General features: G+C 37.9%; 1 protein-coding gene across 1 annotated transcript in view; it reads left to right on the forward strand.

The window, feature by feature from the left end:
• Positions 1 to 17,590, forward strand: part of MND1 (meiotic nuclear divisions 1) — a 42,501-nt gene that overhangs the window by 20,310 nt on the left and 4,601 nt on the right. Inside the window, exons 5-6 of the mRNA XM_070949049.1 lie at positions 2,181 to 2,255; positions 2,947 to 3,061. Of these exons, the coding sequence (XP_070805150.1) occupies positions 2,181 to 2,255; positions 2,947 to 3,061 (190 nt within the window). The remainder of the gene's footprint in view (positions 1 to 2,180; positions 2,256 to 2,946; positions 3,062 to 17,590) is intronic.

Here is a 17,590-nt window from a genome sequence, read left to right on the forward strand (position 1 = left end):
TGAATTTGATAGGAACCAACTTGGGGGAGGGGTTTAAAAGGAGAGCAATATTTCCATATGCCAAAGCAGAATGTTATGCAAACTACTGGTTGTCGGAGAACATTAGTAAGAAAATTCCAAGGCCCTCAAGTTTTATTTATGGTTTACCAGAAATGCCTGATAGATAATTATGTAAAAATGCTGATCTTTTATTGGCTGTCTAACATCCTATTAAAGTGATTATAAATATTTAGTCATCAGTTCCAGATAAGTCAATTTGTGTAGTATCATTTCTGCGATTCAGAAAGATTTGCTAAACTAAGCAATACTATCAGTTGAAAGAGATTTTTGTTTAAAATGTTAAAATGCTGGAATGTAGAAGGCTGAGATCCAAGATGGATTTTTCATCTTTACTGAAAAAATGAAAGAGTTGCTGTATAAAGATATTGTGTACAAAAATACCTTTTGAGAGCCTTTTCTATAAAAGGCAATGTGGATAGAGTAGATTCTACAATTTACATGTCAGTGAATCAACAAAACAGAACCTTAGTAATATAGTTTATAACTGGAAATCCGATCATAAAAATTGCTATATTAGCAAATATTTCAGAGACATTAAAAATACAGTAACTCATCCAATAGGCCAGTGATGGCGAACCTTTTCAGCATCAAGTGCCCAAATCGGAACACACGTTCATGTGTGTGCACTGGCGCGCCGGCCCTAAAAACAGCCTGAAAAACGGCCTGGTTTTTTGTGGGTTTTTTTTTTGCCATTTTCCAGGCCTTTTTTGAGAAGTGGAAGAAAGGCAACGCCGAACAAACAAATATAAATATATTAAGATAAAGAATGAACTGTTTAAGAATAAAAGAGAATAAATATGCAGTAAAGTTAGAATTTAGGGACAAATGAAGATGTTTATGTATGCAAGTATAGAAATATTGAGATGTGTTTAAAAAAGGAGCCTTGGTAGTACAGTGGTTTAAAGCACCCTGTTATTAACACAGCTGCCTGCAATTACTGCAGGTTTGAATCTTACCAGGCTCAAGGTTCACTCAACCTTCCATCCTTTCTAAGGTAAGTTAAATGAGGACCCAGTTTGTGGGGGCAATAAGCTGACTTAAATATACAAAAGTATGAAGGCTATTGCTTAACGCATTGTAAGCCGCCCTGAGTCTCCGGAGAAGGGCGGCATATAAATCAAATTAAAAAAAAAAAGAAAAAAGAAAAAAGGGAAGATGATTTTGGCAAGAGTTATAATTAAGTAAAATGTTTGAATTTGATTAATTGTATAAGATAAGAAACGGCCAACACACTGTTCAAAAAAAAAAATGTGGGTGAATGTGGGAGAGGAGAAAAAACCAATAAAACTTGTTTAAAAAAAGAGAGAGAGAGGGCTCTGCATGCCACCTCTGGCACATGTGCCATAGGTTCACCATCACGGCAATAGGCTATGTACTTATAGGTATTAAAAATACATACTGATTATTGATATTCTTAAGAAGTTCAGAACATATAAAATATTCAGATTATAGTACTTTATTATATTCATGCAGAGTTTATATCTTTTCAAACTTTTAAAAATGTTTTTTGTAAGCTTATCAGCAGCTGCTGTCATCTACAAAATTAAGATTAATTCATGGAAATTAGAGAGCTATTAAGTTGTAAAAACAATGAACTCTTATGACATCTTAAAGCTGCACTTCCAAAACTGCCAAAACTATCAAAAAAGTTCTTTTTACTACTTATCAGAGCATCCTTATTTAAATGTCCCTGTGGTTTGTGTATTATTACATTTTACCCAATTTTAAGTAATTTACCCAGGTTTGAGAAGAACTGTCTTAAAACCTAACAGAATGATAAGGCACTGAGTGTGTTCTGTTGCTGTAAATTAAACTAATTCTCTCTGGAAAGCCATTCGATAAATTTAATATGCATACACAATGCCACCTATGTTTTAGGTATGTAATGTTTGTATACACACACATAGAATATCGTATCAATGTTTCTTTACAAATGTCTTGCTTTTTGGTCATTCAATATGCAAATTCAGGATTATCTCAGCAACACTAGAACTGGAAATCTAAGCCTGTTTGAAACTAAATATTTCTTAAAATGAAAATGAAATTGAAAAAATGAATATTGAAATACAGTAAATATTAATGTTTATATAATCTGAGATTTGTTTTTTCTTTTCCTTTAGTTCTCAGACTATTGTCAGAAGAAAAAGGATTTAGAAGAAAGCATTAAGCAATCACAAATTGGGCGGCAAGATACTGTAAGTTTACCTTACTGTACTGTACTGTACTGTAAGGTTGCTAATCAGAACACTGATTAGCAACCAATCAAGCCCCATTTGCCATGTGTAATTTTGCATGGTGGCTCAAAGACCCTAAAAAAACTACTGCATGACAATATCAAATCTTGTGACATTTTTGTATTCTTTTATGGTGCCTTCTGAAATAATTTTTTAAAAAATGTGTGTGGTGGGGAATACCATGGCATCCCTATTTTGCTGTATCCCAAGTCCAGATGGAATTCCAATTTGAAAATATTATAGTGCTCAAGATGAAAGTTTGGGTTTTGTGTAAGTGGCAGCTGTAGAATGCAAGGTTTTCTGCATTATTTAAAACACAGCTCTGTAGTAATACTAATATTATATGTTACATGAGGGAAGTTTCTTTGAAATTCTACTTCTAAATATATTGTACAAATAATTTTATTTCTCAATCCTTTTATAATTTGTTACAATTATACTTTTGTTATATAAAAATTATATCTCACTGTGTTGGTGTCATAATTACATTGTGCTTGTGTGTTATAGAAAAAAAAATGTTACAGTGTAGTTTTATCTGCTACATTTGAAAGAAATTGGATTCTCTGTATGCCCAGTGACCAGAAAACTTGATACATTTTAATGATAATGATTATTACTTTGTTTTGGATTCTCCCAAATTAAATGTATTCAGGCAGAACGTGCAGCACTAATAAAGGAACTTAGCACCTTACAACAGAAGAAAGACCATCTAAAGACAGAAGTAGATAAATACAAAGAATGTGATCCAGATATTGTTGAAGAAATCCGTAAGTTTTGTCTAGTATTATAATACTGATTTTTTTTCCAGGACTTTTCGTAATAATCCCATTTTCATAGCTTTCAAACAGTAGTATTTTCACTGATGATTGTTTAACTCTTGATACCTCCTTCTTAGTCACAATCACTATATACTTCTTTTTTGGTGTGGACGTGTTGTATGCTAAGAGTAAGTGCAGAATAGAAGGCATGTTTTGGAAAACATATATAAATTGTGGCTTGGATTAGTCATATCTGTCATCTTGGTTTTTCTTATAATGTTATGACTTCTTATGAAAGGATGGGATAAATCTATTTCAAAGATAACTGGAGGTTAGTGTCTATAAGGAGACAGTCAAGTGGCATACAGAAGAAAGAAGACTTAGAAAACTGGTTCAGCTGGATTGGTGCACATGTGAGCAGTGGATAAAACAACATCATAGTGGCAATATAGTCAGTGAGATGTGGTTATTTTGCCATTTTTGCTACCCCTGCTTGAGTCAGTATATGACTATGGTTACCACCATTTGGATGGCTAATGAAGATCAGGGCAGCCACTATTTGTAGATCAGGCTTTCACTTTGAAATCAATAAGGCTGTCTTAGAACTTAGCTGTTGAAATGAATGATATTGTAGCCATGTTAGAAGATGCCTGCTAAGAAGAGGAAAAACTGTTTTTTGTTGCATCTACCTACTGGGCTCACATTTAGCTATGTTGACAAACAGATATAGGTTAAAGCCATTCAGACTGGGAGTGGAATCCCTTTTTACAGAGGAGACAGTTTCAACACAAAGGCTGCAGTGACAATAGGATTTAGTAAGGATAATAGGTGAATGATTACAAAAGTCACTCTTTGTAGCTATTTGAATAGGACCTGATAGTAGGCAAGATTTGTTGGCAAGAGCACAGGTTCTTCCTGTAGAAGTGGAACAATTCTGGAACAATTTTCTGTTATTTTCTATATGACAGACAGCCCTTCAGATGTTCATCTCTTCAGATATCATGTCTTCCTGTGGTTTTCTTTAGAGGGACATCCAAAACCCCAATTGATTTTTTGTTTTCCCTTCTACGTCTCTTATCAACTTGGTTGTTCTCTAAACAGAGTTCAGATTATCAATGCATTTCATAATATATGGTTCTCAGAACTGGGCACACTATTTTAAGTACAGTCTGACCAATTAAGAGTAGAAGGAATGAAGACTTTTCTTCATCTGAACACTGTACTTTGAGTGATGTAGTTTAGAATCAGTCCTCTCCCCTCCCCTCCCCTCCCCTCTCCTGCATAATATACCCGATTCATATTCAACTGTGAGACTCCAAAGCAGGTAGATCATTTTCACATATACTTCTGCCGTATATGTTTCACCCTAACATTCTTACATTCCTGCCTTAGATTAGGTAGAATGTGCAACAAAATATTTTCTCAAGCAGGAGAAAAAAACATAATCTATCTGAAGAAAAACAGGTGAGTTGCTTTGAACATATGGATTAGGCAATCAACTTTGAGGTAGTAAAGCTACCTGACGTACTAAAACTCCCAGCATCATTATCTTCTGTGTTCTCTTTCTATTCTTCTCTTTTGCCTTCCAACCCTTCATGGGTAGCTTTGACTGTTTTCGTTTGGGAGGAGGGTTCCATACCCCACTTCTTCTTTTTTTTTATTTATATTTATATAAAGCTCTACTAACAACTTTTGTATATTTTTCTTCTGCATGACTGGGACAACTTTTTAATAATTTTTATGACAGTTTAAAAATACAAAGATTAAAAAACTAATATAAACTAAGAAACATATAAAAAGTGCAGAAAAGAAAAAAGATAAAGAAAAAATATATAAAGAAATTACTTGTTTCTTTATTAAGACAAGTACAATTTCAGTAACTTATCACCATCCCTATCATTTATACAAAAGAACACTTTTCCCCATGTTATATCTCATCTCTTATCTATGAACAAATTTTAAACACTCATAATTCAGTCCTAGTCACTAAAAGTCCCTAAGAGTTATTAGAAATAGCAACATATGTGTTAACATATACGGTAATCAAATAGATCGGTTTCATATTCCTTTACTTTTAACAGTATTATCTTTTTCTTTAAAAATACAAAACACTCTCTTCTTCATGTATCTCTTATCTATAAACAAATCTTTAAAACCTCATCAGTCAGACCTAGTCAATAAAAATCTATTAACAGCTACCAAGAACAACATATTAAGAATCTTCATCTTTTTAAATCCAAATCCAAAATAGCCTGATTCTCAGTAGTATCTTTTTCCAGTTCCTCCTTTAAGCCTATTTTTATGATAGTAGACATCTTAATAGAAATTTCCTAGAGTTATTTTCCCAAATATCCTTGAATTCCTCCAAAGTTAAATAAATTTTCCCTTCTGTTTTAGTGAGTTTCTTCTTTAGTTCTTTCTAATTGGCTCTAGTGTCCAGCCTTCAAAGTCTCCTCTTATGTTTTTCTCTCACCCATAACATTTTTTCCATCAAAAGACTTTTTTCACTTAGATTCAAATGTTGTACTGATTCTTTTTAACAGAATTTTAAGCAACCCACAAGGAGGATTCTTATAATTAAATTTCAAAAGGTTATTTCAAATCCAGTTGGCTCATTAGTCCATTTATAACTTTCCACATCAACATTCTAATCACCCTTTTGCTGTTCGTTTCAGGTTTTTTAAATTCTTAAAACTTAACACATTAAACTTTTTTTGCTGAAGATTGAAGGAGAATCATCTAATTCTAGTATGATGAAACTTGTTGTGTCCAATGTTCTTAGTATCTAAAAGCAGTCAAGAAGCAATTTTGTAAAGTGATTAAAAAAGGAAGTGAGTGAACCCAATATACATTGAAGTCTCCAAACTTGTGATTTGAGCAAAGCTAACTTTTCCTCAACTTTGAGAGCTCTAAACCCTGGCAGTGACCACTGTTTTTGTCTCTTTGCGGGGAGCCTCTGTTTGGAACATGGGACTGCTTAAGTAATATAAGTATTAAAATTAAGTTTAAATGTCAGGAATAAATGCATTCAGTTGTTAACTGCATGTTATTGGTAATAAAAACACTCATAAAAATATTTGTGGATAACACAAATACTGAGAGGTGATCCCTTAAAATATATTGTCTAATCTTCTTTCAGGGCATGAGTAAATTGGCTTCCCCTTTCCTTTTGTATAAAACTTCTTTTTTAGTTGTACCTTTTACTTTTACTGGATGAGTTACAGTAAATCCTTTGTGCAAGGAAAATTTTGGACGATCCTGTTTGTTGTTTTCCGTGAAATCATTAATTGCGTGTATGTAGGTAAGCATTAACTCTTGCCACAACATTTATTATGGATTTCTCTAAAACAGAGAAAATGCATAAGCAAAGTCACATCTGCCTTTACACTTCAGAACAAGAAATATTAAAAGTTAGCATATAATTAGGCCTATATGGAATTACATTGTTAAAATATTGGGTCTTTGAATATTAATAAGCATGCATTGTAAAATCTAATGCCAATAGCATTGCTATTCAAAAAACGTTTTTCAAGGATTAAATAACAAAAGATATATTTTACTTAGTTTGTTGAGCATTTGACTTTGTATTCAGCAGTGGAAGGTGATCTAGAAAATCTACTGCTGTATTTTTCAGTTTTACATAACCACACAGAGCAGTTTCCAGTCTCCCACCGCCAAGATATTTGGATAGAAAGCAGCTTGTCTTTATTATTTTCTATTAGTGTATATGCTACAAAAGTGGAAAAAAGAACAGAAAGCAAATTCTTCCTTTTATCATCTGTGAGCTATCCATTTGTTTCAAGTTTGAACTGATACCATCAGTTCATCTCATAAAAATATTGCTAATTATTCACTTCTTATGTAGCTTAATAATACAGTGCAAAAAGTGTGGAAAATAAAGCAAAGAAGGTCTACCAAGATTTCCAGTTGATATATTATGATAAATGGTGACCTTATGGCGACCTTAAGAGTAAAAGTTCACAAACTTGTTCTGACAATTATATTGCTCTTTCAGGGACTTTCCAAGGATTTATTTGATCACTACTACCCACTGTATCCTTTTTGCTTTTCTTGCCAAGCACATTACTTCTTTTTAATCCATCATGCACTTACATCAAAGTATTTAAATGTCTTCTTGCTGATTCTTATCTCAAGGAAGTAATTAGCCTTTGTTTGATCCAGAACTGATTGACTGTTTTTCCTTGCAGACCCTGGTACTCTTTGTAGTGACCTGCAGATCCATAACTCCAAGGTGTATTTCAGTCTTTCCCAGTGTCCAGTTTTCACAACAATCAATTACTATTAGCAAGACTATGCTTTAATTATTCTGATCTTTGCTGTGATTGAAATGTCCTTATTTTGCATGATCTCTTCTAGGTTCCTTTGCCTTCTACTCTATAGTTATCGTCTCTATACTTCTCTGACACACTATTCCAACTATTCCATCTATTTTCACTTTGAGGAAATTCTCAGCATCTGTCAGATAAAGTCTCTCAACTTCATTTGGAATTGGACTTTGGCTAGGCAGGGTTTTTTTGGAAGTGACTAAGACACACCTGAACCCTGTTATCTGGGAGGAGCATGAGCCAGTTTATTCTGAAGAAGTGAATAGAGTCATTGCAGCTATGAGCTTGGTAACTTGTGTTCTAGACCTATGCCCTCCTTGTTAAAGCTTCCTGGAGATGGCATGTGGCTAGGTCCAAGTGGTGGTTAATTCCTTTTTGTGGTACTTCCTTCCCTGATGGAGAAGATGGTGCGCCTCTTTCTCAAGAGGCCTTCCTTGACCCAGCATTGCTAGACAACTTTTGTCCAGCCTCCAGCCATTCGGGAAAGATTGATGACAGGCTAATTCTCAGCTTCAGAGACCCATGGATAAAGCAAATTATTTGGGCCCTTTTCAGTCTAGGTTCAGGCAGTGTATAGCACAGAGATGGGATTGGTTACATTTGCTGATCACCTTTGGAGCAACTGTCTAGGTCATGAGTGTCAAACTTGCATCACGTTGATATCATGTGATGTATCATGATGTTTTTCCCCTTCGCGGAGCTGAGGTGAGCGTGGCCTGCATGTGATGCATCTGGCCTACGGGCCGCCATTTTGACACCCTTGTCTTAGGTTTTCCTGATTCTATCAGCCGTTTTTTATACCATTGACCCTGATACCCTTTTGGGCTGGCTTCAGAGTTTGGAATTTGGAATCATTGTTTTATGGTGGTTCTCCTTTTTTCTCAGTGGCATGTTCCAGTCAATGTTGGTGAAGGTGTGAGAGGCTCTTGTGTGGAGCACCTTAGGGCTTAGGTATCTCCCGTCTGCTATCTATATGTGGAGATTGGGAGGTGTTGAGCTGACTTCGAGTCAATCCTGGCAAGATGCAGTACCTTTGGGGTTTTGATCCCTCAGGATCTGGTGACTTGCTGTCTTTATGGTGTTGCACATCTTCAGACTGAATTGGTGTGCAGTCTGAGGATTCTCTGGGATTCAGATGTTGTTAGGGGGGGATTTTGCACGGATTTGTCTTGTGCGGTAGTCGTACCCTTTTCTAGTTCAGGAGCCTTTGCTAATGGTCCCTCACACCTTAATCATTTCCCATTTTGATTATTGCAATGTGTTTTACATGAGCCTGCCTTTGAATACCACTTGGAAGCTACAAGTGGTCCAAATGCAGCAGCCCTCACAATATTGAATGTTCGTAAGTATGGCCATGTTACACTTTGTTGAGCAAGTTGCCTGGGCTCCAGATTTCCTTCTGGTTGCAATTCAAGGCACTGGTTATCACTTTTAAAGCCCTGGATGGTACAGGAACAGGTTATTTGCAGGTCTGCCTGTCCCTAAGAATACCTGCCCTTCCCATGAGATCTGATAGGGTGAGCAAGCTCCAGATCCCTTCCCTAATATCTTGCCACCTAGTGGGAGCTTACAAATGTGCTTTTTCCGTGGCTGCCCGTTACATTATGGAACCCCTAATCCCCAGGGTGATTTGGCAGCCCTCTTTTTTAGTCTTTCAGCAGACCATCAAGACCTGGTTTTTTACCCAGCTGCCGGGATAGAATCAGGATATCTGGAGCTAGTTGTGAGACAACCAAAGGTGGAATTGAGCATGAGGTTTTTGGTTTGATTTTATGGTTTATGGTTTTAAAATTACTGGGTTTTACTGTTGTTACACACTGTCCAGAGTAGTGTTCAAAATGGGCATGCAAATCTTTTAAATAAATAAATAAAATATTCTGGAGAATATTTTGGGCAATTGAGGTTGTGAGTTGAGGATTACCTCTGTAGTGCTATAGCAAAACATAATACGTGCATGACACAGAGAAGCATATATGCATCAGTTATGCTACCATCTCAATCAATAGCCTTCTTGGTAGGTTCCGGCACTGTAGGTTAGAAAATCCTATACTGCATTAATTATAAAAAGTATACTTAAAACAGCATTTCAATTGATATAAATCAGCCTTAATTTAAATGGGATATGTCTCCCTTTAAACTGAATGTATTTCAATTATATTGCATAATACACTAATTTTGGATCCACCCTTTAAGTTCAATTTTACAATTTCTGCTAGAGAAGCAAATTTGTATCTTAAAAATAAAAATTATTGTACTCTAGAATTCCCCACTTTTTATTGCCAGCATTTGAATAGGTTTTCCCCCCAGTTGGTTACTCTTCTAATGACCTAGAGAACAGTCATTGCTTTTACAGTAGTTGTCTCATTAGTTAAACACAAAGAATTATTCTTTCACAAAAGTACATAGCTGCAACTCAGAGCGTCTATCAACTATGATTTTGGAAGGTACTGGAATAAATGAATCCAAGCCAAAGATAGAATAGCATTACAGAAATGCTTTCTTTTGGATAGGGGGTGGGGAAGATTTATCGTATATTGTGTTACTTGATAACTAAGTGGAAAGTATTGTTAACTGAAACTCTCAAACTTGCTTGTTGGTGGATATTTGCAAGCTGACAACTCATACTGGTCCAAGCTACTTCTTGTTTTGTAAATTCAGCTATGCATGCTTGATGTTTTTTCAAGGTCAAACACTTTTTTTCTTTTTTCCTTTTTCCTTATTTCACTACTGCTTTTATTCTCAATGAAAATTCAAATTATATTTTTTTATAAAAAGCAATATTTTGTTATTTCACAATACTCCACACTTTCTAAATAACAACTTCATAAAAAAAGTTGATGGTTCTAAGCAATGCATTTAAATCTCTTTTCCTGTCCTTTCCCTTTCCCATTTTGATTATAGTAAAACTAATATTAATACCTAAAATATAGTATATTCTCAAATACAGCAGCAGTATGCATAAATTTTGTCTTGTTAATTGCCTTCCCACAAAGTATTTTTCTCTATTGAGTGCTGTTTCTAAGAAACATGTTGACAGTGGAAAAACTACTAGAAGAATTTTGAATGTGTTACAGTTTAGCTAAAATGTAATGTTATTTTATTATCTTTCCAGAAATTTATGAGTGGAATTATATATGTATTACTGTATTATACCTGCAGTTGATCCTTCGTACTTTTCTTAGTCCTTGCTTAATAATTACTCTTTTGGTGATTGTTCAAATTTGCAATGGCACCGAATGAGTGATGCTCAAAATTCTGTCACATCATTCTTTTAGTCATGTGTTTGTGATTTAGGCACTTAACTACCACCTCATACATATGTGCTTACAGCAGTGTGTGGTCACTTGATCAAAGTTAATGGGGAAGCCGGAAGGGAAGGTCGCAGGTTGGTCCCATAAGTCACTTCTGCCATCTTTTTTTTGTAAGGCGCCTGCTACAGAGTACGAGATTAGTTGCATGTGCCTACCCACAGCACACTCCCCACCTGCAATCTGTAGAACATGCACATCTGTTCAATATTCGCACAGCACTATAACAGCACTCCCTTTCGTGGCTGCACTCCTTAGCACTCACCCATCTGCTGGCCTGCTTGCAGGCTGCCCAGAGCCTATGACTTCATGCTGGCTTCCCAATTGACTGCTTGTTGTAAGACAGCAGTCTTTCCAAAGTGACAAGTCATGGTCAGATGAGGTCCTCACTTAATAACCTGCAAACTTTGCTTAATCAAGGCAACAAGGATTAATTTAATTTTAATTTAATTTAATTTCCAATTTATATACCGCCTTTCTCCCTGAGGACTCAAGGCGGTGTACAGCCAAGATAAAAAACATAGAATACAAATATTAAAAAAACATTTAAAAATATATATAAATTTTGGCCCGAAAGTTAAGAAATCACAGACTGATTAAAAGAATTTAAAAATTTCTTCTTAAGCCAACCCAGCTTGCTGGAAAAGATGGGTTTTAAGGGAACGACGGAAGGCATTGAGGTCATGGATTCTCCTTATCTCCGGGGGCAACTGATTCCAGAGGGTGGGAGCCCCCACCGAGAAGGCCCTCCCCCTGGGGGTCACCAGCCTACATTGTTTGGCTGATGGCACCCTGAAGAGGCCCTCTCTGTGGGAGCGCACGGGTCGATGGGAGGTCATCGGTAGCAGCAGGCGGTCTCGCAGATAGCTAGGCCCTATGCCATGGAGCGCTTTAAAGGTGATAACCAACACCTTGAAGCGCACCCGGAAGACCACTGGGAGCCAGTGCAGCTCGCGCAGGAGCAGTGTTACATGGGAGCACCATGTTGCTCCCATCACTACCCGCGCTGCTGCATTCTGGACAGCTGGAGCCTCCGGGTGCCCTTCAAGGGGAGCCCCATGTAGAGAGCATTGCAGTAGTCAAGGCGAGAGGTAACGAGGGCGTGAGTGACTGTGCACAAGGAATCCCGATTGAGAAAGGGCCGCAACTGGCGAATCAGGCGAACCTGATAAAAGGTCCCCCTGGTAACAGCCCTCAGATGTTCCTCCAAAGACAGCTGCCTGAGGACAGCTGAGGACTCCCAGATTGTGAGCCCTTTCAGTGGGGGCCAAAGACTCACCCCCAATAGTCAGTGATGGAGTCAACTGACTATATCGGGATGCCGGGAGCCACAGCCACTCAGTCTTGGAAGGGTTGAGCTTGAGCCTGTTCCTCCCCATCCAGATCCGCACAGCCTCCAGGCACTGGGACATCACTTCAAGGGCATCGTTGGGGTGGCCTGGGGTGGAGATGTACAGCTGGGTGTCATCAGCGTACTGATGGTATCTCACCCCAAAGCCACGGATGATCTCACCCAGCGGCTTCACATAAATGTTGAATAGAAGGGGCGAGAGGACCGATCCCTGCGGCACTCCACAGATGAGAGGCCTCGAGGTCAACCTCTGCCCCCCTGCCAACACAAACTGCGACCGGTCGGAGAGGAAGGAGGAGAACCACCACAACACAGTGCCTCCCACCCCCAACTCTTCCAGCTGGTGCAGCATGGTACCATGGTATCAAAAGCCGCTGAGAGATCTAATAGGACCAGAACGGAGGAACAACCCCTGTCCCGAGCCCTCCAGAGATCATCCACCAACGCGACCAATGCCGTTTCCATGCTGTGCCCAGACCTGAAACCCGACTGGAACGGATCTAGATAGGATGTTTCCTCCAGGAATTGCGGAAACTGTTGCACGACCACACTCTCAACAACCTTCGCAATGAAGCGAAGGTTGGAGACAGGACGATAGTTAGCCAATATTGCCGGATCCAGGGACGGCTTCTTGAGGAGAGGCCTCACCACCGCCTCTTTCAGGGCAGCGGGGAAGTGACCCTCACTCAACGATTATTGAGATTACTATCGTTACTAAGCAATGCAATCATGTGATACCACGCATGATAACCACACATCACTTCCTCTTGGAAATTCCAGTCCCTGGTGAGATCTGAAGAATATAAAACTCAGGCATTCGCGGATGATTTGGTTTTTATTGTAGAGGATCCATTAGAATCAGGTAAAAACTTGCTTCAGGAGATAGAGAAGTATGGTAGAGTGGCAGGTCTCCGAATCAACAAAGACAAGACGAAGATTATAATAAAGAATATGACACGAAATCATTGGAATGAATTGGAGAGAGAATTGGGCCTTCAAGTGACTAAAAGAATAAAATACTTGGGTATTTGAATGTCTTCTAAAAATACGTCCATTATGGCAGATAATTATACAAAGTTGTTAGCCCAAACAAAGACAGACCTAGAAAAGTGGGAGCACCTGCAACTCTCCTTACTTGGTAGGATAGCTACGATTAAAACCCACGTACTTCCGAAATGGAACTACTTATTTCAGACTGCCCCCACGAGACTGGATAGTGGTTTTTTTAAACTGCTAGATAGTTATGTGAGGAAATTTGTGTGGCAGAAGAAGAAGCCCCGGATAAAACTTAAAATGCTCCAAGAGGCTCCATGTAGAGGGGGATTGGGTCTACCAAAATGGGAGTTTTACTACCAAGCAGCTAATTTAACTTGGATCAGAGACTGGGTGCTTTTAAATAGGAAGAGGACTCTTACATTGGAAGGTTATGATTTGTGTCAAGGTTGGCACCATTTTCTATGGAGGGAGAGGGGCAAGAAATGTGGACAGTTTAAGAGACACTACCTTCGGAGTGTCTTGGGAAAGAGTGTCTTGGGAAAGAGTTAGGAACAGGCATTATTCAATGATACCGATTTGGTTTGCCCCATTAGAGGCAGTAACACATGTGACACTATATAATAAGGAAATACCATTGACTTATCAGGATTTGCTTGATCCTCAAGGGGAATTGAAGACCCGAGAGGAGCTTACAAAACAGGGCAAAAAGGTAGACTGGTGGGCGTATGCCCAAATACAATCGAGAGTCAGAAGGGACCAAAGAAAGGAGGGAATATATAGGTCACTACAGGAGTTAGATAAAATCTTATTGGGAATTGAAAAGAAATTACTTTCAAGGTGCTACCAGTTTTTAGTATCACGATGGATTGGCGAGGAGGTGATCAAGGACACTATGATTGCTTGGGGGAAGAACCTTGGATTTTCTCCAAATCTGGATAAATGGGATGAGATATGGAATAGGAATATGAAACTTACTTTGTCAACCCCCTACAAGGAAAATATTTATAAAATGGTCTATCGTTGGCATATCCCTCCCGGCAAGAATTGCAAGAATGTTCCTGGGAGTTTCTCCAGCATGCTGGAAGTGTGGGAATGGTTGTGGGACGTACTACCACCAATGGTGGACATGCCCCAAAGCAGGCAAATATTGGTCCAAGGTTCGGAACTGGATGGTGGAAATTACAGGATATAATATAGAGCTGAAACCAGAGATTTTTTTATTAGGAATGAAACCAGACAAAATAACTAAGGAAAAATGGTATTTGATCCTCCACATCACTACTGCAGCTAGGATACTATACGCGCAAGAATGGAAAAACGAAGTAATAACCACAGAAAATAAATTGATTTGGAAAATTACAGAATGTGCAGAGGCAGACCGGTTAACGAAATTACTTAGGAACCAAAAAAATTCTGATTATTACAAATGTTGGAATTTATGGTATAATTGGGTGAAAGAAAAGAGAGGGAAATGAAATGGATTGTATTAGTGGTATAGGCACAGATTTGTGTACATTAGTTGCAATAACCTTGTATGTATATATGTAAAGTATTGTATTTTTAAAAATGAAAATAAACTTTATTGGAAAAAAAAATGGAAATTCCAGTCCCAATTGCCTTTGTAACTTGAGGACTACCTTTGTCCTTGAGGTAGGGAAAAGCCTGCTCCTTCTGAATCTGCTTCCCCCCACAATATACTTCTTGATGTGCCAGCAAAAGAAAGCCAGCAAAGCTGCTACCCTCAGATGGAATCAGGACTGCACTTGTAGGTGACTGCTGCCTGTAAATTCAGAGATAAGAGCAAGTGCAGGGAACAGAAGCAGGGAGGGAGGATAAAGGGTGCCTGTCTCCTTAGGAGTTTTTTCTATTCTACAGAGGCTTCTAGTTTTTCTGCTCTCACTATTATTTTCTATTCTGTAGCAAGCACAGAGCTTTTCCAGGAAAAGAAAAAAAAAACCCTAAAAACACCCTTTGGTTGCTTGGGTGGGTTCTCTCTAGCAGAAAAGCACAAGAGATCATAGAGCCTCAGAGCCTCGTGGCTAGAGAATGAATCGTCCTGCATCAGGGCATCTGGAAACCTGCTGGTCACTGATCTCCCTCAGTAGATGGATCAGAATGTTGGCATAGGGCAGTGATGGCTAACCTTTTCGGCACCAAGTGCCGAAACTGGAGCATGCGTGCGCATGTGCCAGAGCACCGCAACCCGGAAGAGAGTAGCTGGTCGGTGCGCATGCACGCGGCGGCCAGCTGCTTTTCCGGGTTCCGTCACTTTGTTGAGTGTTCTGTCTTTGTAAACCAATGGAGTAGTACTTTAAAGCAGCATTTTGTTTCATGTACATTGGAAGCTTCAGATATGTTTTATCCAGGCTAGTTAAAATTAACTTACGAGATGGAATGTTGGTTTAGTCTTACTCTGTAGTCCTATTTTGGGCCAACATTGGTAAGATTGTTAACATTAATTTGGATGTGTCACTATTTATTCAGGATGCCTATGTTTGTCTTAGAATTGTGCATTTTGGGGCCTGGAGTCTGGCTAAAAATATTATGCAATACTTGCAGGGGAAATCTATAGCTGACTTTCAGCAATTTTATTTATTGTCTATCAATATTTGGCAAGAGGAGCAAGGGGGAATATCTTAAAGAAATACAATAAAAGTTTTTTAAAATTCTGTTTGTATAAGATTTCCTAGCATGTGGGTTGCAAACCCCCATGAACTATAAGACCATCTTCTTACAGATAGAATTGCAATAGAGGGCAAGAAAAAGGACTATGAAGAAGGAAGAAGTTGCAAGAATGCACAAGGGCCTCAAACATTAGGCTAGAGAGGAAAGAGAAAATGGGCTGTGGTTGTTATCACACTCTGTCTCCATGGGAGGAAAGAGTGAGAAAACAGTTTATTGCCTGCCAGTTTTTTGCAAGCTGCGGGCATTTTGAAGCAGTTTTTTTACTTCTTTTTTTCTTTTTCTTTGATTTCAGTGAATAAGAATGGCTTTGTACAAAATAAGATCCAAATTTCAGAAATTATGCAAAAGCAAGAAAGAACATTCTATTACAAATGGTGTTTCAAATTTTAAGTATTTCTGTTTATTCCCAATAAAACAGATTTATAAAGTTGTAAAATTTTATCATTAGTTTGTTTGATATTTTGATTAAAATATGATTATTAAAAGTAACAGATTTATTTTTGATCCTATGCTAACTACAGTGAAATCATACTGTAATATTCATGATTCATTTTATCATTTCAAGGAATATGTATCATTTTAGATGAGAATCTGTCTTTGTAGTGTAATTTACAAGATCTTTTTTTCTTTTACCTTATTTTTCCTTTCTTTTATTTTTTAAAAATTTATTATTATGATTTTTAATCTGAAGTTAATTTTTATTTACTCAACAGTTTAGCATACTAAGTTTCTTTTTAAAAATGTTTTTGTTTTATATGTCATGGCAAAGCCAAAAGTATGGGAGCTTTTCTAAATACTAGCACTTTTTTTAAAGCAGCTATATGATCTCATCTGCAAGTTTTAAATAAAATAGTTCTTATGTTATAGGCTAGGACTTGGAGTTGGGCACTTGTCCTGCCACATATTTAACATAGCTTATTTTACAAATTAAGTCTTGCTAATACAGGTAGTCCTCGACTTACAACAGTTCACCATTGTAATGACCGTTTGAAGTTACAATGGCACTGAAAAAAGTGACTTAAGATGATTTTCACACTTATGACCATTGCAGCATCCTCTCAGTCACAAGATTTACATTCAGATTTACATTACATCATTGACAGCTGATTCACATTTATGACTGTTGCAGTGTCCCGGGGTCATGTGATCCCCTCTTGCGACCTTTTGACAAGCAAAGTCAATGGGGAAACCTTAACAACCATGTTACTAATTTAACAACTGCAGTGATTTACTTAACAAATGTGGCAAAAAAAGTCATAAAATGGGACAAAACGCACATAACAAATTTCTCACTTGGCAACATAAATTCTGGGCTCAATTGTGGACGTAAGTTGGGGACTATCTGTAGTGTAAATTTATAACAAACATTTTATGTTGCATTAATTTTTCTTATCATTCCTAGAGACAAACAAATACACTGACCACTGCCACTAAAAATGCTAGACAAACCAGGGCTATGTGTGGATGTGAGAACTATAAGTATTTTCAGGATCTCCCTATGGAAGTCTGGAAATCAGAAAATGAAGAGAGAGCTATAAAACCTTACTTGCTACAAGAGCAGTTTCCATGTGTCCCAATATCCCTTTCCTTACAATTTTCTGAACAATAGAATAACAGTTGTAAGGGACCTTGGAGATGTTCTAGTCCAACTCCCTGCTCAGGCAAGAAACCCTATACTCGTAATGGCAAACTTATGGCACCTGTGCCAGAGGTGGTACGCAGTGCCTCTCTGTGGGCATGCAAGCCCTCATCCCAGTTCAGCTCCACCGTGCATGCGCATGCACCTCTGCCAGCCTTCGGGTCTCTGCCACGCATGCGGGGAGGCGCATGCGAGGGGGCGTGGGCATATGCA

Source organism: Pituophis catenifer, unplaced genomic scaffold, assembly GCF_029215685.1.
Source record: "Pituophis catenifer annectens isolate HBS135680 unplaced genomic scaffold, rPitCat1.0.hap2 SCAF_8, whole genome shotgun sequence".
Lineage (NCBI taxonomy): Eukaryota > Metazoa > Chordata > Lepidosauria > Squamata > Colubridae > Pituophis > Pituophis catenifer.